General features: G+C 45.2%; 1 protein-coding gene across 1 annotated transcript in view; it reads left to right on the forward strand.

Moving 5' to 3' along the window:
• The first annotated feature begins 10,731 nt into the window (after positions 1-10,731).
• The window catches only part of NFE2L2 (NFE2 like bZIP transcription factor 2), a 33,429-nt gene continuing 17,903 nt past the window's right edge, over positions 10,732-26,257 (forward strand). The window contains exon 1 of the mRNA XM_063933393.1: positions 10,732-10,900. Within this exon, the coding sequence (XP_063789463.1) occupies positions 10,859-10,900 (42 nt within the window). The 5' untranslated portion in view covers positions 10,732-10,858. The remainder of the gene's footprint in view (positions 10,901-26,257) is intronic.

The following is a 26,257-nucleotide window of genomic DNA, read 5'->3' on the forward strand; positions in this document are numbered from 1 at the left end:
GTAAAGCGCCTTGAGTCCTGTTGGAGAAAGAGCGCTATATAAATAAAATTATTATTATTATTATTATTATTATTAAAGGAGCCGGCTGATCGAAAAATTGATAACACACTTAAATCAATGTACACTGCTTCAGGGGCCATATTACGCCCCACTATTGCTAGTGCATGGATTGCAAAGGCTATAGTAAAGTGGTCGGCTACCTTACTTGAGGATTTGGATACGATGGATAAGGGTGATGTTGAATAATATTTTTGCAACATTCACGATTCAGCAGATTTTATGGTAGAATCCATGAAAGACCTGGGATCCATGGCTGCGGGAATCTCTTCCATGTCTGTTTCAGCTCATCGGGGACTGTGGCTGCGCCAGTGGTCGGCCAACACGGAATCCAGAAAAAGTGTGGAATCTCTAGCCTATACAGGTCAGGCTCTCTTTGGGGAAGCTTTAGACGCGTGGATATCCACGGCTACAGCGGGTAAGTCTTCATTTCTTCCCTCAGCTACACCTGCTCCGAAGAAATCCTTCTCTTCTTCAGCAACACAGTCCTTTTGGCCTAACAAGCCTAGAAAGGCCAGACCGTCCAATACCTTCTTTAGGGGAGGTCGAGTTAAGTCCAAGAAACCTGCCGCTGCAGGTTCCCAGGAACAAAAGCCTGCTTTAGGTATGCCAAAGTCCTCCGCATGACGGTGGACCGCGCGGCCTGGAGTTGGGGCCAGTGGGAGCCAGACTCAGACAATTCAGTCACGTCTGGGTATCGTCCAGCCTGGATCCCTGGGTGATACATATTGTATCCCAGGGATACAGGCTGGAATTTCAAAGTCTCCCTCATCGTTTTTTCAAATCAGGGTTACCAGCTCTGCTGGCAGACAGCACTGTCCTACAAGAAGCTGTCCAAAAGTTGGTGGAGGCACAGGTCATTGTGCCAGTTCCTCCTCATTCGCAAACCACAGGTTACTATTCGAACCTTTTCGTGGTACCGAAACCGGATGGTTCGGTCAGGCCCATTCTGAACCTAAAATCATTGAACCCCTTTCTAAAGGAGTTCAAGTTCAAAATGGAATCTCTCAGGGTGGTGATATCAGGTCTGGAAGAGGGGGAATTCCTGGTATCCCTGGATATCAAGGATGCGTACCTACACATTCCGATCTGGCTGCCGCATCAGGCTTATCTCCGTTTCGCATTACTGGACTGTCATTTCCAGTTCCAGTCCCTGCCATTCGGCCTCTCCACAGCACCAAGGGTGTTTACCAAGGTGATGGCAGAGATGATGATTCTACTCCACAAACAAGGGGTGCACATCATTTCATATCTGGACGATCTGCTGATAAAGCCATAGTCCAAGGAGAAGCTGCTGCAGTCCATTGTTCTCACAACCCGCCTCCTCAAGATCCACGGTTGGATTCTGAACCTTCCAAAGTCACATTTGGAACCAACCCAGAGGTTGTCCTTTCTGGGAATGATCCTAGACACAGAAGTGCAGAGGGTGTTTCTTCCGCAGGAGAAGGCGTTGGTGATGCAAACTATGGTCTGGGATGTCCTGAAGTCAGCCCGGGTGTCGGTTCATCAATGCATTCGCCTGTTGGGAAAAATGGTGGCTTCTTATGAGGCTCTCCAGTATGGGAGGTTCCACGCTCGGGCCTTCCAACTGGATCTCCTGGACAAGTGGTCAGGATCTCATCTCCACATGCACCAGAGAATACGTCTGTCGCCGAAGGCCAGGATTTCACTCCTCTGGTGGCTACAATTACCTCACCTTCTGGAGGGCTGCAGGTTCGGGATTCAGGAATGGGTCCTTCTAACCACGGATGCGAGCCTTCAGGGCTGGGGAGCAGTCACTCGAGGAGAAACTTTCCAAGGAAGGTGGTCAAGTCTGGAAGCCGGCCTGCCCATCAACATCCTGGAACTAAAAGCCGTCTACAACGGTCTTCTTCAGGCGGCCCATCTTCTAAGAAATCGGGCCATTCAACATAAACCGACAAGGCGGAACGAAGAGCAGAGCTGCAATGTCGGAGGTGACAAGAATCATCCTCTGGGCAGAAAGACACGCGTTGGCGCTCTCAGCAATCTTCATTCCGGAATTGGACAACTGGGAAGCAGACTCCCTCAGCAGACACGATCTCCATCCAGGGGAGTGGGGTCTCCATCCGGAGGTGTTCAAGGAAATAACAGACCTTTGGGGGTTACCCCAAATAGACATGATGGCCTCTCGTCTCAACAAAAAGCTTCAACGCTATTGTTCCAGGTTGAGGGACCCACAAGCAGTGGCAGTGGACGCCCTGGTGTCTCCGTGGGTGTTCCAGGCGGTGTACGTGTTTCCACCACTTCCACTCATTCCAAGAGTTCTAAAGCTCGTAAGGAGAACAAGAGTTCAAGCGATCCTTATTGCTCCAGACTGGCCAAGGCGGGCTTGGCACGCAGACCTTCTGAATCTCTTGCATGAAAGGCCCGGGGCCTCTTCCTCTTCGGGAGGACCTGCTGCCGCAGGGGCCGTTCGCCTATCAAGACTTACCGCGGCTACGTTTGACGGCATGGAAGTTGAGCGTCTGATACTTGCTCGGAAGGGCATTCCGAAGAAGGTCATTCCTACCCTGACACAGGGTAGGAAAGGGGTAACGTCTAAACATTACCATCGTATTTGGAAGAAATATGTCTCTTGGTGTGAATCGAAGAAGTTTCCTACGGTGGAGTTTCAACTTGGACGCAGGCCCGGCGCTACCCGCTCAGCAAAGGGATGCAGAGCAGGTAGGCGCCAGGACAGGAGAGGCGCTGTCTCTGCTCTGCATCCCCGCTGCTGCGCCGGCCTGTCCCCCCCTGCTGCTGCTGCCGGCTGCTTTGCCTGTCGCACTATATGACAGGCAGCAGCGCCGGCAGCTTGGAGCCTCCTCCCCCCCTCACCTGTGACAGCGGGGGTTGGTCCGGCCCGAAAAGAGTGTGTGGCAACACGGGAATGGGGGGCGGAGCTACACGGGACCAGGCTGCTGCTGCTGCTATGGCCAGCCAGACTGTTAGGTAAGTGAAGGGAAAGAGAGAGAGAGAGAGAGTGTGTTTGTGTGTGTGTGTGTGTGTGTGTGTGTATATATATATATATATATATATATATATGGGTATGTGTGTGTGTGTGTGTGTATATGGGTGTGTGTACATATGGGTGTTTGGGGGGGGGTTGCTTGTATAAGTGCCATTTCTATGGGCATTACATATAAGCGTCACTACCACTATGGACATTACATATAAGCGTCACTACCACTATGGGCATTACATATAAGCGTCACTACTACTACCGGCATTACATATAAGCGTCACTACCACTATGGGCATTACATATAAGAGTCACTACTACTATGGGCATTACATATAAGCGTCACTACCACTATGGGCATTACATATAAGCGTCACTACCACTATGCGCATTACGTATAAGCATCACTACTACTATGAGCATTACATATAAGCGTCACTACCACTATGGGCATTACATATAAGCGTCACTACTACTATGGGCATTACATATAAGCATCACTACTACTATGAGCATTACATATAAGCGTCACTACCCCTATGGGCATTACATATAAGCGTCACTACCACTATGAGCATTTCATATAAGCGTCACTACCACTATGGGCATTAGATATAAGCTTCACTACTACTATGGGCATTACATATAAGCGTCACTACCACTATGGGCATTACATATAAGCGTCACTACTACTATGGGCATTACATATAAGCGGCACTACTACTATGCACATTACGTAAAAGCGTCACTACCACTATGCGCATTACGTATAAGCGGCACTACTGCTATGGACATTATGTAAAAGCGTCACTACCACTATGCGCATTACGTATAAGAGGCACTACTGCTATGGACATTATGTAAAAGCGGCACTACTACTATGGACATTACGTAAAAGCAGCACTGCTACTATGGGCATTATGTAAAAGCGGCACTACTACTGTGGGCATTATGTTTAAACGGCGCTACTACTATGGACATTACGCATAAGAGGCACTACTACAATGGGCATTATATTTAAGGGTCGCTAATACTATCGGTGTTACGTATAAGTGGCGCTACTACTATGGGCATTACATATAAGGGTCGCTAATACTATCGGTGTTACGTATAAGTGGCGCTACTACTATGGGCATTACATATAAGTGGCGCTACTACTATGGGCATTACGTATAAGGGGCGCTGCTACTATGGTCATTATGTATACAGGGCGCTACTACTATCTATGGGCATTATGTGTATAAGCGGCACTACTACTTGCTGTGTAATGTGAATACGATTGTGCTACTGTGTGGCGTTAATTGAAATGGGGGTACTTTGTGTGGCCACGCCCATTCCTTGTGAGACCACACCCATTTTTCCAGCGCACGCTGTCCATTTATAAAGTGTGGGAGGGCGCAAATTTATAGTTTGCAGGAGGGCACCGAACACCCTAGCACCAGTCCTGCTTGGACGTTTTCTACTCTTCCTGCAAGTAGGTGTGGATATGGGCCTGAGGTTGGGATCTGTGAAGGTCCAGATTTCGGCCATATCCATTTTCTTCCAGAAACAATTGGCTGCCCTCCCTGAGGTTCAGACTTTTTTGAAGGGAGTTCTGCACATCCAACCTCCCTTTGTACCGCCTACGGCGCCTTGGGACCTTAACGTGGTGTTGCAGTTCCTCCAGTCGGATTGGTTTCAGCCTCTACAGGAGGTTGAGGTCAAATTTCTTACACAGAAGGCGGTCCCGTTGTTGGCCTTTGCTTCGGCTAGGTGTGTGTCCGAATTGGGGGCTTTATCCTGTGAAAGCCCTTACTTGATCTTCCACGAAGATAGAACTGAGCTCCGGACACGTCAGCAGTTTCTTCCGAAGGTTGTGTCGGCATTTCATATCAACCAACCTATTGTGGTGCCAGTGGCTACTGACTCCTCATTTACATCAAAGTCCTTGGATGTTGTGAGGGCTCTGAAGATATATGTTAAGAGAAGTTCTCGTCACAGAAAGTCGGACTCTCTGTTTGTCCTATATGATCCCAAGAAAATTGGGTGTCCTGCTTCTAAGCAGACAATCTCTCGATGGATTAGGTTCACTATCCAGCACGATTATTCTACGGCAGGATTGCCGTGTCCAAAATCTGTACAGGTCCACTCTACTTGTAAGGTGGGGTCTTCCTGGGCGGCTGCCCGGGGTGTCTCGGCATTGCAACTTTGCCGAGCTGCAACTTGGTTTGGGTCGAACACGTTTGCAAAGTTTTACAAGTTCGATACTTTGACTAAAATTCAGATCATCAGAGGCCAATCAGTTCTGCAGGAGCCTCCGTGCTCTCCCTCCCGTTCTGGGAGCTTTGGTACATCCCCATGGTACTAATGTGGACCCCAGCATCCTCTAGGACGTAAGAGAAAATAGGATTTTGGTTACCTACCGGTAAATCCTTTTCTCGTAGTCCGTAGAGGATGCTGGGCGCCCGCCCAGTGCTTCGTTTAACTGCAATCGTTATCTGGTTCAGTACATCTTTGTTTAGTTATGTACTGCATTGTTACTTGGTAAGTGATGTTTCAGTATGTTAGCTTGATGTGCCACTATCTGTGTTAAATCCTTCTCGCGAAGATGTCCGTCTCCTCGGGCACAGTTTCTAGACTGAGTCTGGTAGGAGGGGCATGGAGGGAGGAGCCAGCCCACACTCTCAAACTCTTAAAAAGTGCCAATGGCTCCTGGTGGACCCGTCTATACCCCATGGTACTAATGTGGACCCCAGCATCCTCTACGGACTACGAGAAAAGGATTTACTGGTAGGTAACCAAAATCCTATTTTTGCCACAACCTGTTAGATTGTGGCTGATTGGAAGCTCCTCGCTCTTCCAACCCTACAGACTATTGTATCCGCATCTGGTACATATAGTGGATGGAATCTATGACTGCCATTATAAATATCTCCTCCAAACCGTTTGAAAAAATATGGAGTCCTTGGTTAGCCTCCCAAAATGTCCCGTCACCGTTTGCTTCGTAACTGCCCACTGTATTTTCTTGCCTTCTCATCCACTGCCACCGCATTGGTTCTTTTTGTTCTCTTCTACCTCCTTTTCTCTCTCCCTTGTTATTTCTGTTTCTCTGGTATGCTTCACCGGCCTGTGTGTGGGAGTTACCCTCCCACACTTACTGTGTTGTGTATAAAAGTAGATCACTAATGCGTTTGATGGACCTGAGACTTACTATGTATGTCGCCTCTGTAATTGTATACCTTTTATTGGTCGCTGTATCTCACTGTGATCTCTCTTACAAAATATATTTTAAAAATAAATACAAATTTTAACTGACGCCTTCCCGCTAGCAAAACATCCGTACACAGACATTTGGGCGTCAAGCTCTGAACCATAGTTGCCTACCATCCCACATTCTGCAGTAGACTCCCTGAAACAGTAGCAATCTCCCTGACTCCCTGAATAGACCAGGAATCTCCCTGATTGCACTTTATGCCCATTATGTGGTTTATACTGTAGGTGTTACTTTCACAATTTCCCTGAAATGCTTTTTCAAAAGTAGGCAAGTATGCTCTGATACAAGAAGGAATAGGGATAGCCCTAGGGTAAGATATTTTGCTTTTAGTTTCCATCAGTTTATCACTGTCCAGTTTCTGATGCAAATTTTAGCAAAAGAGCTACATACATTTACCGATTGCATGTTTGCTGTCTGTTCTATTTTTGTCCTTTGTCATTTACATTGTATTTAAAGCTTGATATTTTATTGTGTCATGCTACATATTTATCTGTATTTTACATCACATTCTTAACACACTCAAAGCACTCTCGTCTTCATTCTGTGCTTATTCAGATAGCAGTTAGTCTTTGGAAAGAATTTTCCAAAATCCAGTTTAAAAATAGTCTACAACTGCAATGATTTTGTGAATGAACCAAAGGAAAATATTACTGTGAATGAGGCATAGATGCCTACCTTGCTTCACCCTCCTCCGGCGGCAATGTGGGCGGTCTGGGGGCATGACCGGTGGGGGAAGTGGGTAGTCCAGGGGCGTGGCATCACAATTGCGTCATCGTGGCTCCATCCCGGCTACCAAGAAAACAGGCACTGTATAGCGGGAGTGGAGCTACGATGACGCAATTCAGCGCAAAACGCGTCATTGTATCTCCCTCGGACCGTCCATTTGTTCTCTGCTTGGGCAGTCGAGGGGGATGTGGGGGGCTGCCAGTGAAAGCGAGAGACTTGCCCACCTTTTCGGAAGCCTCCCGGCCATTCCAGGAGTGTAGGCAAGTATGGTATGAGGGAAAGGAGAGGTGAGTATGCATGATAGGAGAGCAATAACCTCTTGCCAAAGACGTAGACTCTTAGGGCATGTCCACCATATGTGCAAAATGTGCCTTCTTCTGCGCAGCCCCTCCAACATCTATCCAATGTTCCAGGAAACACTGAAATGTTTATTTTTATTCTTCATATTCCTCCTTTAATTATGACACTGGCATCATAGGCAGCAAAACGCACTGAGTTGCCAGAACCTTGGCTGTCCGGGCCTACATATGTACAAATGTGTAGATTAGCTCAACTGTATTTGGTAACATACATGTTGAGTCAAATTGCACAGAATCATTTATGTTTTGGGCCAAAGAAGGAATTTTCATGTAAATTATGAACTTCTAGATCAGGCGATGACCTAACTGCTACAACAGGTGACACAATTTTTTTCTTTCTGTACAATCAATCTGTCCATATTTTGATGTTTTATAAAATACTTTTGCTCACACGCAAGGTCATTAACCAAACTACACCAATGTACATCTCTTCATTTATCTCAAAATATCTTCCAACCCGACCTCTCCGCTCCGTCTCTCATCCACACACATTACTCGCCCCCCTTCACAATTGAAAAACTCTCTTTGGGCTGCACCCAGAGGCGGATTGGCCATAGGGCTTATAGGGAAGATCCCCGGTGGACCGATGCACCCGCGGGGCCTGTTTTGTTTGAGGACATGTGGTCCTATTTATAGACATAATGAATAAGATGCAAAATTATTTGCATATATGAAAATTTCTTTGCCACTTAGCCTGTGATGCAGATGATCTAGTGTATGCACTGTCTGCCTGCTTGGCTGACATATAAGACTGAGTGAATAGTGATTGGGATACGGTTGGTGTAATAAGCAAGAAAATATATCTTTCTAAAGAATGATATAGTTTCCTAACTTCTAAAGGTGTATAATATAATGTGCTCATAATATTTAATTTTATTTCCTTTTAACTTCCCCCTTGATGCTGGACATGCCCACTATCTGGAAAGTCTTGGGGGGAGGGTGCTGCTGCCATGGCCCATGGCTAGACCCTACACCTCTGGTACTGCCCATGTGGGGCCACTAGTACAAATTTTTCCAGGGCCACTTTTTGTTCCCAATCCGCCCCTGGCTGCACCCACTCTGTGGAATGCCCTCCCATGCACAATAACACTCTCCTCTAGTCTCCAAACCTTCAAGCGTCCCCTGAAAACTCACCTCTTCAGGCAAGGATATCAAATTCCAGAACCGCCCACATAACCTTCATAAACTTTCCTATTTAATTATATCCCCACTGTACAGTCCACTCGGGTTGGGTATGTTGTCCCGGCAGCTGAGATGCCGGCGCTCACATGACCGACAGCGGCGATCCCAACACTGGACGGGGTAAGTATTGTACCCCTCCCTTATCTCCTTCCCTAACCTTAATCCTCCTGGGGTGGCAGCTGTGACTAACCCTTTGGAGATTGGCTGCTATGGCTAACCACCCTCTAATGCCTGACCATAACCCCCCCCCCCCCCTTACTCACCTTCTGGATGTCGACGGTTGGCTTTCCGGTGCCGGTGTCTAGAGTGGTGTTGGGATTCTGGCGTCGGTCACATAACCTCTGCAATCTGGTGGACCATTATACAATAGATAGCACCTATACTTGTATATCAATGACGATTTCCGTATAGATTGTAAGATCGCGGGCAGGGCCTTCCTACCTCTATGTCTGTCTGTTATTACCCAGTTTTGTTTTATCACTGCTGTTTCCAATTGTAAAGCGCAACAGAATTTGTTGGGCTATATAAAAAACTGTTAATACATAAATAAATAAGTTAAATGCATAAATAAATAAATAAATAAATACATGTTTAGGTAGACCCATCAAGCTGAGGACCACGCACAGAGCACTGTCAGGCCATAGCCAAAATGTCTGAATCCGTGTGTTGTCGGTATATGGTCAATGTCGGTATTGTGTGTTGTCGGCATATGGTCAGTGTCGGTATTGTGTGTTGTCGGTACATGGTCACTGTCGGTATTGTGTGTTGTTGGCATATGGTCAGTGTCAGTACTATGTGTTGTCGGCATATGGTCTGTGTCGGTATTGTGTGTTCTCGGCATATGGTCACTGTCGGTATTGTGTGTTGTCGGCATATGGTCAGTGTCGGTAATGTGTGTTGTCGGCATATGGTCAGTGTCGGTACTGTGTGTTGTCGGCATATGGTCAGTGCCAGTATTACGTGTTGTTGGTTTTTACATTTTCTGTATTTTCATATTGTCGGTATTGCAGTTGTGTCGGTATTTTCATTGTGGGTATGATGTCCATGTCGGGATTTTGGTTATCGTTATTTTGATGTCGTATTATATTCATCGGCATTGCATCAACCGGCATCTTAACTGTATCCCCTTAGGACAGTCTAGTCTTTGCCTTCATTTTCTTGGAATACATGTGAGGCACATAAATTATATTACAATAGTGATACATGGTGGTGCAGAATTCGATGGTTTATTCAGCATAATTGCCTACCCAGATATACATTGCATGTTGCCAGAGTGAATACATTCTGGCAGCATGTGCCCACGTGAGTCAAACACCAAGTTTAAATGAGTTTTTGCTAAATTGCAAGGTCAATAGACCAATGAAAGATAACCTACAATTGATATATATATATGTGTACAGAGGCAGATTGGCCATAGGGTTTACAGGGAAGATTCCCGGTGGGCCGACGCACCCGTGGGGCCTGTTTTGTTTGAAGACATGTGGACATAATGAATAAGATGCAAAATAATTTGCATATATGAAAATTACTTTGCCACTTAGCCTGTGATTGCAGATATATAAGATTGAGTGAATAGTGATTGGGATACGGTTGGTGTAATAAGCAAGAAAATATATCTTTCTAAAGAACTATATAGTTTCCTAAATTCTGAAGGTGTGTCATATACTGTGCTCATAAAATTTAATTTTATTTATTTTTAACTTCCCCCTTGATGCTGGACATCCCCACTATCTGGAAAGTCTTGGGGGAAGGGTGCTGCTGCCATGGCTAGACCTTACACCTCTGGTGCTGCCCATGTGGGGCCACTAGTACAAATTTTTCCAGGGCTGCTTTTTGTTCCCAATCCGCCCCTGTATGTCTATCTATCTATCTATCTATCTATCTATCTATCTATCTATCTATCTATCTATCTATCTATCTATCTATCTATCGAAATAACTTTGTTAACTTCAGAAAGTAACTTTCCATGCTCAGAACACTATGCTGCCTAACCAGCACTGACAGCACAGCACACATCCATCCAGAACTCCAGATTCCGGCAGCCAAGGCGTTACTGGAAGTAGGCGTGGCTAAGACGCGATGGGCGGGGACCGAGCTGTCAGTTCTTGTGGATTTCGTCATGTTCCAATGGGCGTGGCCCACCGAACGGTGCATTCCTATTGGCGGAAAGGATCTGACGGTCGACTTTGGCCGTGTTGCCCTGTACTTTCCCAGTCATATCGCTCAGGACGGTCCTGTGTAAGGATTGGAAGTGACCGGGCCGGGGACAGTGAGACGGGGGGCGCGGCACACCGAGGAGATACCCGGCCAGGGGCCATCATGATGGAGATAGACTTGCCCCCCGCACAGCACTCACAGCAGGTGAGGGGGCACCTGGGGGCGGGTCCCGGGACAGCTGCGGTACCGCAGACCCTGATGGTCACCTGAGTCACCCCTGTCTGGAGCTGTCACGTGATTGGCAGCTGATGGGATCTGCTGGTCCATGGGGGGTGACCCCTAACCCTCTCTGTATTACATGGAGGAGGATACAGGCATTGTGCCAACCCACAGCTTCTGCCATGGCTGCCTGCTGGGACTTGTAGTTCCACATCAGCTGGACACCCATCCCACCTAGTGGATTAATCCTGGTATGGCAGCCAGCCCTTGCTGTGGATTACTTTGTGGCCTCTGCAAAACCTTCTTTATCTGGACTGTGATATAATCCAGCAACCCCAAAGACTGTATACTGTCAGTGGTGCTGGAAGTGGGGGATCATATGTGCTTATCTATCTATCTATCTATCTATCTATCTATCTATCTATCTATCTATCAGTACTGTTATGTTAAAAAGTGCAATCAGACAGTTACCTAACATTGGCAGCCTGGTAAACATTGTGGTTAAGGGTTGCTGTTGCATTCCCTTACTATGGGATCCCTGTGGTCTCATGGTTCCCCTCAGTCCCCATGCTGGAGTTGTGATGTACAGAGTTTGCATGCGCTCTCCTTGACAACTGAATGTGCACAGTCACCCAGGGGGGCTCCTTGAGGGGGTTCAGGGGAGCAAGCACTGTGAAATGTCCTGCTACCTACTTGGTGTTTGCAGCCTATATTGTATGTATTATTTCTGCATAGTGTCTGGTTTAGCTGGCATGATGTGTATTCTGTGGTTTGTCCAGCATTGGCTATGTGAAGGGGCATGACCTGCAACTCTCTTGTGTTTTATGTGCAATATAAAAGAGAATTTAGCCACAATATAACCGCCCTTATCTACTGCCCATTTGTGACATTGAGCTGTGTACATGGGAGTGGCCTCCAGTTTATCTGTAAAGCTAACCGGGAACCTTACTGTATAGGAACTGTACATGCTAATACCTAATAGTATCACCAAGTCATTCTTAAGGTTGTTTGAAGGATATTTCTATTGAAAGGAAAATGTTATAGTTCAGTAAGATTTTATTCCAGAATACAGAAGCTTTATTCTATCTTCATAATTTGTATGTGTGGCATCGGAGGTAGATTGAATGGGACTGTAGATGCTATATACACTGGTGGCAGCCATTTTGTGGTGTGAACCATTATTATTGGTGACATGCAGCCTTTCAGCAGTTACTGGGTGCCACCAATTAAATGTCTGCCACAGGGCCACCACTGGGTCCAGGCTATAGCAGCCCACCAGCGTGTACCCTGGTATCCTGTACAAAATGTCATGCCTATCCCCCCCCCCAAAAAAAACCCCACTTCCACCCTATTTACTATTACTGGTTACGGTTCTGAATTAAGTATTTGATTAGAAGTGTTTTATTATTAATTCATATAACTGAACTAAATAAAGAAATCAGGAAGTTCAGGTGCAAAGCATCCTGTTAGATGGTCCGTGACCTATAGGATCCAATGGAATGGCGCCCCCAGTGGACACTGGTAGAAAGCTTTTATGTCTTTACTGAGCAGTGATGTAAAGTAAAATTGAAAAAAAAAAAAAACAACTCCCAGAAATGGGATTACCTAGGTTTACTTCTTAGACAGTTCAAGATTTGCAAAAAAAAACCCTCTTTAGTGTTCTGAAAGCTACAGCGACACTCTGTTGCAGCCTTGGGTATTGTAATTACAGAGGGGTGGAAAGTGAGGGATTCTTTGGTCGTAATTTTGCAAGCAAGGAAATAACATTAAAATACCCCTGGCTCTTCCTTTAACCTGTGACACCTATAACAATAGAGATTATAGCTTTCCTTCTCACCAGTTTGTTGTTGTTGTTGAGTGAGTAACAGCTCTGGGTCTAGTTATACGATCTGAGTGCAGCAAATTCAGCATTGAGGTTCTGGATGTGGTAAAGGCCTGAATGTAGCTGCAACATAAATGCATATATTCATGTATTCAGTAAAAGACAGAATATTATTATTTATTGACCCCTGTTTATATAATAGCAGAATATTCCACAGCACTTTACAGTTGGGAATAAACACAATAGTAAACTAGGGCCCTGGCTATTAACCTACAAAGAGGCAAGAAGGCTTTATAATCTGTAGGACAGTTGGAGTTAGACATGAGGTTAAGTATCTCAAATTTCATATTTAGTAATTATATTTAAAGGAAACCAATCCTAATCTTCAGATTCTCAGAGATTGGGAGGCGTAACCATATTCCCAAAATGGCTGCCGTGCTGCTTCTTCACAGGGCCCCAATGTTGACAATATTTTTGACCACACCTCTTTGGCCTGGCCTTCTTTTAGTACCGGTGCATTGTTGACCATTTGACGGTCTTGGTTATCATTATTTTAAAAAGTATGAGGCATTTACCATAATACTGAAACCGGAAGTCGAAATTATAGTCTTTGTTTATAGGTGGCCATAATTCTACTACTATTAGAAGTATAGCCTTAAATATCATCATTTATTTTTCCATGTTGGATATAACACAAGTTTATTATATAACTAAACTATACTCATTAATAGATTTTTATTTTTGATGTTTCTTTTAAAATGAATAAAGATCAGAGGTCTTAGTAAGTAATAAAACAATAGAAACTTTGTTTTCCATATTCAGAATCTGGAAAATATTCCACTTTAACTGGTCAGGTGTTCCATGGTAATCCGTATATCCCTAAAACCCTACTTGCATGGACACCATGTGGAAACTAATTATACTATGGAATTGAAGGATTTGTACAGCACAATTATTAAGTGTTCTGTCAGTTGTGGTGCTTAATTGGCCTCCACAGAATTGGAAAGTCACCTGTGTGACACAAGTCAGAAACGTGACAAATAGATTGTAAGTCCGAAATGACCTTGGGAAAGATTTTTATACGTGTTATAACGCTTCCTTTTGTCACTAAGGATAATGAATAGATTATGACACTGGAAATGGCGCGATCTAGGATGCCCAATTGTTACTCAAGGGAAGCCTGGGCATGCCTTTTAATTGTTCAACATGTCTGGTGCTAATTGTCTTGTGGACTTTTTTTCTTTCTTTCTCTTTTGTCCTATAATTTTCCACTTTGCCAAACTTCTTTTTATTTTTATACATCTGTGTAGCAATGGTCTCTTATGGTACTGACTACACTCCCAGACCCTCCAATGTGACCCCTTCCATCAGGTACATAATGCTCTGCTCCTGGACTACCTCCACAATCTATGGAGGTCATTCCGAGTTGTTCGCTCGCAAGCGGATTTTAGCAGATTTGCTCATGCTAAGCCGCCGCCTACTGGGAGTGAATCTTAGCATCTTAAAATTGCGAACGATGTATTCGCAATATTGCGATTACACACCTCGTAGCAGTTTCTGAGTAGCTCCAGACTTACTCGGCATCTGCGATCATTTCACTGCTTGTCGTTCCTGGTTTGACGTCACAAACACACCCAGCGTTCGCCCAGACACTCCTCCGTTTCTCCGGCCACTCCTGCGTTTTTTCCGGAAACGGTAGCGTTTTTTCCCACACGCCCATAAAACGGCCTGTTTCCGCCCAGTAACACCCATTTCCTGTCAATCACATTACGATCGCCAGAACGATGAAAAAGCCGTGAGTAAAATTACTAAGTGCATAGCAAATTTACTTGGCGCAGTCGCAGTGCGAACATTGCGCATGCGCATTAAGCGGAAAATCGCTGCGATGCGAAGATTTTTACCGAGCGAACAACTCGGAATGAGGGCCTATGATTGCATTCACTTGTGTTGAAACGGTATGCGGTCAGGATCCCGCCGGACGAGATCCCGACGGTCGTAATACCGGCACAATCCTGACACATTCTCCCTCTGTGGGTGTCCATGACATCCATAGAGGGAGAATAAATTAGTGTGCCGAGCGTAGCAAGGCAACGGGCCCGCAGCGTTGCGAGGTTAGCGAGCCTGCAAGGGGCTGCGTTGCGATTGCCCCCCCTGTCGGGATTCTGCCAGCCGGGATCCCGGTGTCGGTATTACGACCGCCGGGATCTCGTCCGGTGGGATCTCGTACTGATCCAGTTGAAACATCTTCCTCATTAACTAGTTCAACACAGGTGACTGGAATCATACCCCTTTCACATAGCAAAGGTGGGTCGCACCTGGTAATATGCCGGGTCAGGTTGCCATCAGCGGCGGAGGTGGCACCGACGTTATCGAGGGCGGGTGCGGAAGCGCCTCTTGGAAATGAGATCATCTCCACGCCGCCTCCTCCATAGTGTGAACGGGTCCCAGATCGCATCGACACGCGTAACCCATTGACACCGCACCTGACACGGGAATAACCCATGTAAAACACTGCTCTATTACTGGGTTGAAATGCCAGGTTGCTCAACCCGGGATATTTTAACCTGGCCTTTTTACATCGCACTTTCACCTGGTTCGACCCGGCAATTTACCATGTTATTTTTTATTATTAAACAATAAGTTTTATTTTTGTGGAAAGTTCAGATAAGTGAAACAAATATTACCATGTTATTTTTACGATGTGACAGGGGTATAACTGAGGGGAAAGTTCAGGGGCAGAGCATTTTGTACCTGCCGGAAGGGGCGTGTTGGTGGCTATGCATTTCTGATTGTCCCCTTACATTCCACTGACTGTCACAATATGTGCTCCTCAAACTGCTGGTTATAGCTGGATTTCCGACAGTGCTGTAACATATGCGTGCCCCAGTCAGATGGAAGTGTGACCAAACCCTCAGGGGACCGCCGGATAAAAGCCCTGACATGTCACATGCATAGAAAGCAAATGTTACTCCGTCACGTGTAGCTCTAGTCTTAAATATTAATATTAAACTTGGTTTGAGGAAGCAAGCCGTGTGGCAGAACGCGGAGCACGCAGAATGTCATTTTTATAGCAAAATCTGTTGTTATTTTTTTTTTGCCTCTCGCATCATTTTCCTTAACTTTTATATGTGTATTTTTTGGCTTACGTACTTGGTAACTGTAAATGATTGTCTCTCGGTACTGTGATCTTTCATGTAGGATTAGCTGGTGAAATAAACTCAAAAATACATGACTTATTTATTAATTTTTTTCCTGTGAGGATATTACCTGCCTGATACCTACTAATTGAAAGCTGCAGTGGAAAAGGGAAATGCATGTGGATTAAGAGCGTTGCTGCCTGTTGCATGTCTGCAGCCCCCTTGGAGGATCCCTGTTCCTTTGCGTGTGAGCTCTTGTACTGTGAGCACAGCAGGGAGTTGTTGGGACTGCTGAGCCTATTGCACAACCACCAGGGCTGCACTTCCCTTCCCCTCCCTCTGCCAAGGGCAGCCTCCTGACTTCAATGTTTTTTTTTTTCTCTTCTACATCTGGTTTCAGCAGCCATTATACACCCACATAGAGGGATGTTACTTACAGATTGCACAATGCACTGACAGATGATACTGGGCTGTACTTGTCCGCAGTCAGCCTGACCTCTTCTAGTTACCAGTCTTGTACATGAATAAGGCATGGATAAACAACATGCTAGTCTTCTTCCATCCACAGTCAGTGGCTTTGACTGTACAAAATAAAGGGGCAGTGGCGTAAGTTTGTCCCAGTTGCCCAGAGGCAAGGAAAACATTGGTTATATATATATATATATATATATATATATATATATATATATATATATATATATATATATATATATATATATATATATATACAACACACACACACACACACTTGTTCCTCCATAGCAAGCCTGCAGATTCTCACTATGTGAAGCCACTACAAAACCGTTGCAACTAGGCAGATCTATGTAGGGGTCCAGCCACACACTACATAGATCTGCTCAGTCACTCACAATGCTGATTATTTCTCTGAAAGTTAATTTGCAAGTGTCATATCCAGGATTAGAACCCACAACCTATTACACTGGAAACATGCACCTTACTGATGGAGATATTTGCTCTTGCATAGGAAGTATGAGAATTCTAACTATATGAAGTTACGTGTAATTGTCAGAGAAATAACTTCATATACAGTACTTAGAATTCTCATGCTTCCTTTATAGGAGCAAATAACTTCATCAGTAAATGGTCTGCTTCCAGTGTATCTATAATAAAGAGGGTGTGATTTGTAAGGTGTAGTAACAAGTGGGGAAGTCGGCTACGGAAGAGATACCGGCTGCTGTCAATTAACTTAATTGATTAATGTCGCTGAACACATGGAACAGGTGGAGAGGTGCCCCCCTTCAAAGCAGGAGCCCGGCGGCAGCTGACTCCGTTTCCTCCCAGAGGGGTACATTTACTAAGCAGTGATAAGAGTGGAGAAGTGAGCTAGTGGAGAAGTGCACATGGCAACCAATCAGCACTGAAGTAACATCTATAATTTGCATACTATTAACAGATACAGAGCTGCTGATTGGTTGATGGGGAAATTTCTCCACTGGCTCACTTCTTCGCTGTTATCACTGCTTAGTAAATGTACCCCAGAGTTCTGCCTCTGGGGAGAGGTATTAAGCCTGGAGAAGTGATAAAGTAGTGATAAGTGCAGGGTGATACTGCCCCAGCCAATCTACAAATTTACATATTGGAGCTGATTGGCTGGTATGTTATCACCTTGCGCTTATCACTGCTTAATCCCTTCTCCAGGCTTAATACATCTGCCCCAAAGTAATTTAACCTGATGGGGAATACACTCCCAGGGCCTTGATTCAGAGGTCCGATGTCTGACACAGTACCTACGTACATGGGCCCAGTGTATATTGCCAATTTTACAGAAGGTTTACAGACCTTATATTATAGCTTGGTTGTCATAGCCTTATGCTATAGCATGGTAGGGAGGGGGGGGGTGTCATTGTGGAAAGGGGTGTGCCGTACACATTTTGCAGGGTCTGTACTTTCTCTGGATCTGGTGGCTAGCGGGGGTGGTATTCATGTGACCGCCAGTCACATGACCTCCTCCACCAGCCCGGCGGGTCACTGTCCCGATGGTCGGCATGCCGACCAACAGGGACTATTTCCACTCGTGGGTGTCCACGACACCCATAGAGTGGGAATAGAAGGGGCTTGCTGCACTCGCCCCTCCCCGCCGGGATCCCGTCGTCGGTATGCTGCCGGGATCCCGGCGTCGGTAAGCTGACCGGCGGTCAGCCGTACTACACCCGCTAGCGGAGATGCTATGTATGAAAGCACTTGGACATGTATGTAGCCTACATGTGCCCTGCACCCTCCTGCCTCTTGTCCCCTCCTATGTGACTGGAAAACAAGAATTTCCAGGCCTGATGTTTAAACCCCTCCCCCCTGAGCTTTATTGTTCTGACTTATAGGGGGGATTCAATTGGATTTTCTTCTTAGAATTGTGAAATCTGAAAACAAGGAATCTGTAGGTTGACTTCTAATGAAGTGAATTCCCCCTCTGTACTTCGTCATGTCTTGATGTTAGTTCTTCTGAAGTCATATTTTCAGTTCCCCAAATTATAGATTTGTAAAAGACACAATCCCACATATGAATAAAAGAATCCTGTGAACTCGTAGGGTGGGAGATTTATCAAAGCTTGGAGAGAGATTAAGGGGTCTCTTTACTAAGCCTTGGATGGAGATAAATTACCAGCCAATCAGCTCCTAACTGCCATGTCACAGGCTGAGTTTGAAAAATATCAGTTAGGAGCTGATTGACTGGTACTTTATCTCCATCCCACTTTATCTCCATCCAAGGCTTAGTAAATAGATCCCAAAGTACCAACCAACCAGCTCCTGTCTCTTTACAGGCTGTGTTTGAAAAATGTCAAGAGCTGATTGGTTGGAATTTTATATCTTTCCAAGCTTTGATAAAGCTCCCCCTTTATCTTTCTCCATGCTTTGATACATTTCCCCAATGGTCACATAACTCAGTACATTTTCGTGTGCTGTACCCACAGCAATAAGCACATTGTGGTTCACCTGCTCCATCTGTTATTATCTAATCATTACACAAGTTCTGACCCAATAGACACAAGGGGGTAAATTAGGTGGGAGTTTTTTTTAGAACTGGAGATGTTGCCCATATTGTATCAACCAATCAGATTCTATCTATTATCTTCTAGAAGCAGCTAGATAAATGTTAAGTAGAATTTGATTGGTTGCTAGGGCAAGATCACCAGTTCTAAAAAAAAAAAACTCCCACCTTAGTAAATTTACCCCTAGATTTATCTGTGATTTGTTACTCTTCTCTCCGTAAAATCAGTGGAATATTCCTACTTTAAATAATCTAATTGAACAATATTTGGGAATGCCTCCTTTTTACCCCAGTTCATCCCCACTCCAGATCTACGTTACACTTTTAGGACATATATATATATATATATATATATATATATATATATATATATATATATATATATATATATATATATATATATATATATTTAGTTTTTTTTTATCTGTGAAAGCTGTAACAGGATTTCTTTGTAACTTTGTGTAATTATGTGTCGCTCCTGTCCTCTGAGGGGGCCGCTGTGATTGGTATAGGAGGCTGACTTGCTCCTGGTCTGCAGCACAAGATTGATCGGGATTCGGACTGAAAGTCGACAGTAACTAGGTCGACAGGGTGTCTAGGTCGACAGGGTCTTTAGGTCGACATGTTCTAGGTCGACAGGTCAAAAGGTCGACATGAGTTTTTCACAATTTTTTTCTTTTTTTGAACCTTTTCATACTTAACGATCCATGTGGACTACGATTGGAACGGTAATCTGTGCCGAGCGAAGCGGTAGCGGAGCGAAGGCAACATGCCCGAAGCATGGCGAGCGAAGTGAGCCATGCGAGGGGACGCGGTGCACTAATTGGGGTTCCCGGTCACTCTACGAAGAAAACGACACCAAAATAACATTTAAAAACTCATGTCGACCTTTTGACCTGTCGACCTAGAACATGTCGACCTAGTTACTGTCGACCAATAGTGGTCGACCTAGACATTGTCGACCTAGTTACTGTCGACTTTCAATACCACACCCGATTGATCACGTGCTGAGTTACTGTCTCAGGGCTAGATTCTTAAGGATGTCCCACTGCTTTGGGTTAAAACCATTTTGATTGTCTCTCTATTATTTATGAGCTGCAATCATCGTTTGTGGAATATTTTAGCTTTAAAAAAACAAAACAAAAAAAACAATAAAGAAACAACAAATCAAGGAAAGCTATATACAGTAATGGTCTCCTAGATCACAGGTTCTCAAACTCAGTCCTCAGGACCCCACACTGTGCATGTTTTGCAGGTCTCCTCATAGAATCACAAGTAAAATAATTAGCTCCACCTGTGGACCTTTTAAAATGTGTCGGTAAGTAATTAATACACCTGTGCACTTACTGGGTTACCTGCAAAACATGCACTGTGTGGGGTCCTGAGGACCGAGATTGAGAACCCCTGTCCTAGATCATACATGTGTCAGATATTATTTATATGACTCCCATTAGAGAAGTCATAAAAAAAAAAAGTTTCTTCCACTTCTTAAATACATTTCTTAAGTGTGGACTTCCACCGGTATCCAGTCTAAAGATCTACTGTAAAAAGGTCTACAGTCAGTATAGGTTGATCACTAATGGTCGACATGCATTAAGTCGACAGGGTCAAAAGGTTGACATATAAAAGGTCGAAAGGGTAAAAATGTCGACATGACAATGGTTACACAAGTTTTTGGGTTTGTTTTATTTTCAACTCTTTTTCATACTTTACCATCCACGTGGCCTACTATTGGTAATACTAACCTTGCCCGACGCATGGCGGTACACTAATAGGGCTTGTTTGTGGCAGAAAAGTGACAAAACACCCCCACCCCCCCAAAAAAAAAATAATACTTTTTTTTGTCAACAATTTCCATGTCGACCTTTTGACCCTGCCGACCTTTTCTACTGTCTACCTATTCCATGTTGATCTTTTGACCCTGTCGACTTATTAACTGTAGACCCTTTAGTGTACATGTATAATCCACACCCACTCCCGCTTCCCCTTCTTAGCCTAGTCACTACAACAGGACTTTGGGGGAGAATTATCAAAGCTTAAAAAGTATCAACCAATCAGCTCCTGACTATCATTTTTCAAACTTAGCTTGTAAAATTGCAGAAGCTAATTGGTTAGTGCTTTATTTCTCTCCACTCTATCGCCAAGCCTCGGTAAGTCTCCCCCTTTTTTTCTTTGCTAGGCAAAGTGTTAAAAATTGGACATAGGGGGTCATTCAGTTACTCTGTCATGCGGGGGGGGGGGGGGACGCCCAGCACAGGGCTAGTCCGCCCTGCATGTCAGGCCCTCCCCCCACCGCACGTGTACAAAAGCATCGCACAGCGGCGATGCTTTTGTACTTGATAAGTAACTCCTTACCTGCGCGCCGGCAGGAAGCTACTTGTCGCATCCCGGGTTGCAGTGGCTGCATGTGACATCACGCAGCCGCCGCCCACCCCTCCCGGTCCTGACAATGCTGCCGGCCCATTCCCTTCCACCCAGTCAGTCAGGCAGAGGCGATCGCTGGGCTGAGATGCCAATAGCATCTCTGGCATGTGCCGGCACACTGCGGCGCATGCGCAGTTCAGACCTGATCGTCCGCTGTGCGAAAACGCACAGCAGCGATCAGGTCTGAATTGGCCCCATAGAGTAAATGATGCTGTTTACACTAATACGCTCTAATATTGTAATCCTGTGTTTTACAATTTAGAATAAGACACCTGAAAAGTGAATGTAAAGTACATTAAAAAATGGTTTGTTGCTACTGTAGGTTACTTTTTTCATGTGACTGCCTGTGTTTTCCCATCAGGTATGTGTTACTGGGTCAGTATTGCCGCAGGGAAGCCAGTCTTTTCAATCCCAAGGCTTTCTTTATTACTAGTTATTGGCTATAAGTGAAAATGAAATGTATTATTTATTATTATTATTATTATTAAATAAATAAGTTTGATAATGATGTTGTGTTTAGGTAAAAACATAACATTTTAGATGCCAGGAAAATATAATTTGGAAGGTAAAAAGTACCCCACGATGTCATAAGCTGGTAGTTCCAGTGTGGTCACCATGATGGGTTCCGTGATTTAGTAGATTGTGGTTCCCTAATTCTCTCCTACACAGCACTGCTTCTGGCATTTACTGAAATTGAACTTCAGATAACCATGCAATGGGCAGTGGTGCGTCACATCGATTTCCAAATGCCTTTTTTTAATACCGTGTTTGTTTACCATGTAAATGGCATTTTAAGCATTCTAATAATTCATTAATAATATTCTATTCCCCAATTCAGTTATAGGAGTACAACGCAATGTGCAGTATCTTAATTTCTGCTCTTAGTTATTTCAGGTTTGTGTGATTCCAGGCACTTTGTTTCATTTTTATATGTGTAATTAGATAAGACGTTAATAACCTGGGTGATGCGCCTAAAGGGCTGCTAGAGGGTTGAATTATATCAGACCCCTGTTATGTGTATAAGGTGTGTTTATTTTCAAGCTCTCTGTATTATGGGGGTCATTCCGAGTTGATCGCTAGCTGAAAATGTTCGCTGCGCTGCGATTAAGTAAAAAACCGGCACTTCTGCATATGCGGTGCAGTGTGCACGTGCAACGTTTTTTCACAACAGCCGATGTAACTTTACACACGGTCTAGCGAAGCTTTTCAGTCGCAATGGCCGCCGCAGAATGATTGACATGAAGTGGGCGTTTCTGGGTGTCAACTGACCGTTTTCAGGGAGTGCTTGAAAAAACGCAGGCGTGCCAAGAAAAACGCAGGCGTGGCTGGCCGAATGCAGGACGTGTTTGTGACGTCAAATCCGGAACTGAATGGTCTGAAGAGATCGCAAGCGCTGAGTAGGTCTGGAGCTACTCTAAAACTGCACAATTTTTTTTTTTTTTTTGTAGCCGCTCTGCGTTCCTTTCGTTCGCACTTCTGCTAAGCTAAAATACAGTCCCAGAGGGAGGCGGCTTAGCGTTTGCATGACTGCTAAAAACTGCTAGCGAGCGATCAACTCGGAATGACCCCCTATGTCTCCCTACCTTACCACCAGCAGACTAAGGGCCTAATTCAAGTTTGATTGCAAAATAACATTTTCCTCTAATGGGCAAAACCATGTGCACTGCAGGTGGGGCAGATATAACATGTGCAGGGAGAGTTAGATTTGGGTGGGGTGTTCAAACTGAAATCTAAATTGCAGTGTAAAAATCAAGCAGCCAGTATTTACCCTGCACAGAAACAAAATAACCCACCCAAATCTAACTCTCTCTGCACATATTACAGTATATCTACTTTCCCCCCGCCCCCTCTGCAGTGCTCATTGTTTTGCCCATTAGGGGAAAAATTTTATTTTTGGGATTGTGGGAGGAAACTTGAATACCCAGAGGAAACCCACACAAGCACAGGGAGGATATACAAACTCCACACAGTTAGGACCCTGGTGGGAATTGAACCCATGACCTCAGTGCTGTGAGGCAGTAATATATGTTACCCTCTTTCTGATGCTTCTTTCTCTATATAGTCAGGTTTTTTTTTTGTGTGTGTGTTTTATGCAGGTGTTATAGAGGGAACACTATAGAATGTCTCCTACAAATCCAGTTTCATTTTTTGTGTACATAAATATAATGTCTCTATTATAAATGGTACATATGTCTGCATACGGCTAATGTAATTTGTGTTTACTTATCCATTCTAGCCTGACACTGGATATTCGGGTTCCTACGCAGCTGGGTCTGCGTGCTTAGATCTATTTACAGAATCTGGACTGTTGTTTAGTGACATGCAGGTCATTTAATATGAGACATCTGTTAGGTTCCAGCTGTTATCTTGCCGCGTTCCATCTAAATGTTCTGTTATGAAGTTGTTTACTTAACATCCCCAACCAGCCATCCGCTGTTACCTATCATATGCAGTCTGTGTAGGGTACAAGTTCAGGGGGACTTTGTCACAGCATTACACTATGGTGCCCAAACAGCGCTATAGCTAGCCACGCGTGTTGCATGTACGTCTGACAGCTTAATATTTGTTTAAATGCTGAAATCTTATATAACGGTTGTGAAGCACCTGTGCGTCCTGAGTTAAGTCACACCTTTCTATACTTGCACTTATTTTAGTGCCCATCGTGGTAACCTGGGATGAGACCAATTTTAAATATTGACATCAAAGTTCTCTATTAATCACCATATGGGAATCTCCCAGGGCTTCTCACGTCTGCAGCCTGCCTCTATGGCAGTGGTCCCCAAACATTTTTGAATCATGGCGCCCTAGAGTATCAGAATTTTTATTTCACGGCACCCCTAGACCAAAAGTTTCTTATTGAGAAGTTTTGAAAAAAATATTACGTAAAATGTGCTTATATGTCATCCTTAGGTTCAATTATGTGGTGAGGGACAGGATCAACTTCTGGCTGTCCAAATAATTTATGATTGGAAGACACCAGCGCTGGTTTAGCCTATTACATTGACCATAAATATTTGAATTGGTTCTTGACCACCAATCCAAGGCACCCCTGCAAGTGTCCCTGGGCACCCCAGGGTGCCACGCCACACAGTTTGGGAACCACTGCTCTATGGTATAGCTCAGGGGTGGCCAAACAGTCGATCGCGATCGACTGGTCGATCGCGGACATGCGACCAGACGATCGCGATCCGCCGCCCAGCCACCCGAAGCCGCGCCTCTCCTGCCTGCCGCTCTGCCTCCTCAGTCTGGTCTGCGGCAGTGACGGCAGCGTGTATAGCTCAAATCAGGTGCCGGTCCGTTAGCCAATGAGAGCTCGCGGACCGGCACCTGATTTGAGCCATACATGCTGCCGTCACCGCCGGAGATCAGACTGAGGAGGCAGAGCGGCAGACAGGAGAAGCGCGCGCTGCGCTCTCCACACACAGCACGGTGAGCTCTTCTATGGGGGCATATCTGGCACTGTGGGGGCACATAGCTCAGTGGGGGCATATCTGGCACTGTGGGGGCATATCTGGCAATGTGGGGGCATATCTGGCACTGTGGGGTATATCTGGCTCTGCGGGCACATGGCACTGTGGGGCATATCTGGCACTGTGGGGGCATATCTGGCACTGTGGGCACATGGCACTGAGGGCATATCTGGCACTGGGCACATGGCACTGTGGGGGCATATCTGGCACTGTGGGGTCATATGTGGCACTGTGGGGGCATATCTGGCTCTGCGGGCACATGGCACTGTGGGGGCATATCTGGCACTGTGGGGGCATATCTGTAATCTGGCGCTGTGGGGGCATATCTGTATCTGGCACTGTGGGGGCATATCTGGCACTGTGGGGGCATATCTGGCACTGTGGGGGCATATGTGGCACTGCGGGCACATGGCACTGTGGGGACATATCTGTAATCTGGCGCTGTGGGGGCATATCTGTAATCTGGCACTGTGGGGGCATATCTGGCACTGTGGGGTCATATGTGGCACTGGGGGCATATCTGGCTCTGCGGGCACATGGCACTGTGGGGGCATATCTGGCACTGTGGGCACATGGCACTGTGGGGGCATATCTGGCACTGTGGGCACATGGCACTGTGGGGGCATATCTGTATCTGGCACTGTGGGGGCATATCTGGCACTGTGGGCACATGGCACTGTGGGGGCATGTGTATCTGGCACTGTGGGGGCATGTGTTTGAGGTTTTTACCTGTGGGGGCCAATGTGTTATTTCGTGTGAGGCAGTCATTACACTCTGCGCAGCAAGGCTACGTCCTTTTTTTTGTTATACCACGCCCACTTTTTTGTTATACCACGCCCACTTTTTATTATTCCTCCTAGGTAGATCACAAAAGCTTTTTAGCTTTCACAGTATATCACCGACTCCAAAAGTCTGGCCGCCCCTGGTATAGCTCATATAAAGCTGTAATGCGTTCTTTAGCCATTGTGTATTTCGATATGCTACAGTTGCATCCTACAACACTGGGAATATTTCTCTTTACCTGAAAACCTTGCAACTATAATCTTTTGGTAAAGGAGTTAATTTAATAAAGGCCTTAGTGGAAAACGCCTTTCTAGGAGTGGTTGTAACTCCTATTTTATAGGCTAGTGTAATTAGGATTTCTGAACTGTCTGTTTGTATTAAACATGCAGGTTCAATTAAGTGCATGAACTGGCAGGGGCTGATTCTGCCTTACTCCTGTGGTGGTGCGAGCAGAATCCTCCTACCATAAATGGCGATTAAAAAGTGCAACGCGTTTTGCTGACGGCAGCACGCGTTCAATGAAATCTGCCTCTAAGTGAAACGATAATGTGATCGTCTTTGTGCTTCAGTATTGAGCAAGTCTTATAAACAAATATGCATTCGCATGTGGGGCAGATTCATATAGCCGCAGACAGTTGCTGGAATGGCTCCTGGCAGCTTTGCTGGTCTTTTGCTCGCAGCCTGTGGAGGTGTGAGCAGGAA

Source organism: Pseudophryne corroboree, chromosome 7, assembly GCF_028390025.1.
Source record: "Pseudophryne corroboree isolate aPseCor3 chromosome 7, aPseCor3.hap2, whole genome shotgun sequence".
In the NCBI taxonomy this organism is placed as follows: domain Eukaryota; kingdom Metazoa; phylum Chordata; class Amphibia; order Anura; family Myobatrachidae; genus Pseudophryne; species Pseudophryne corroboree.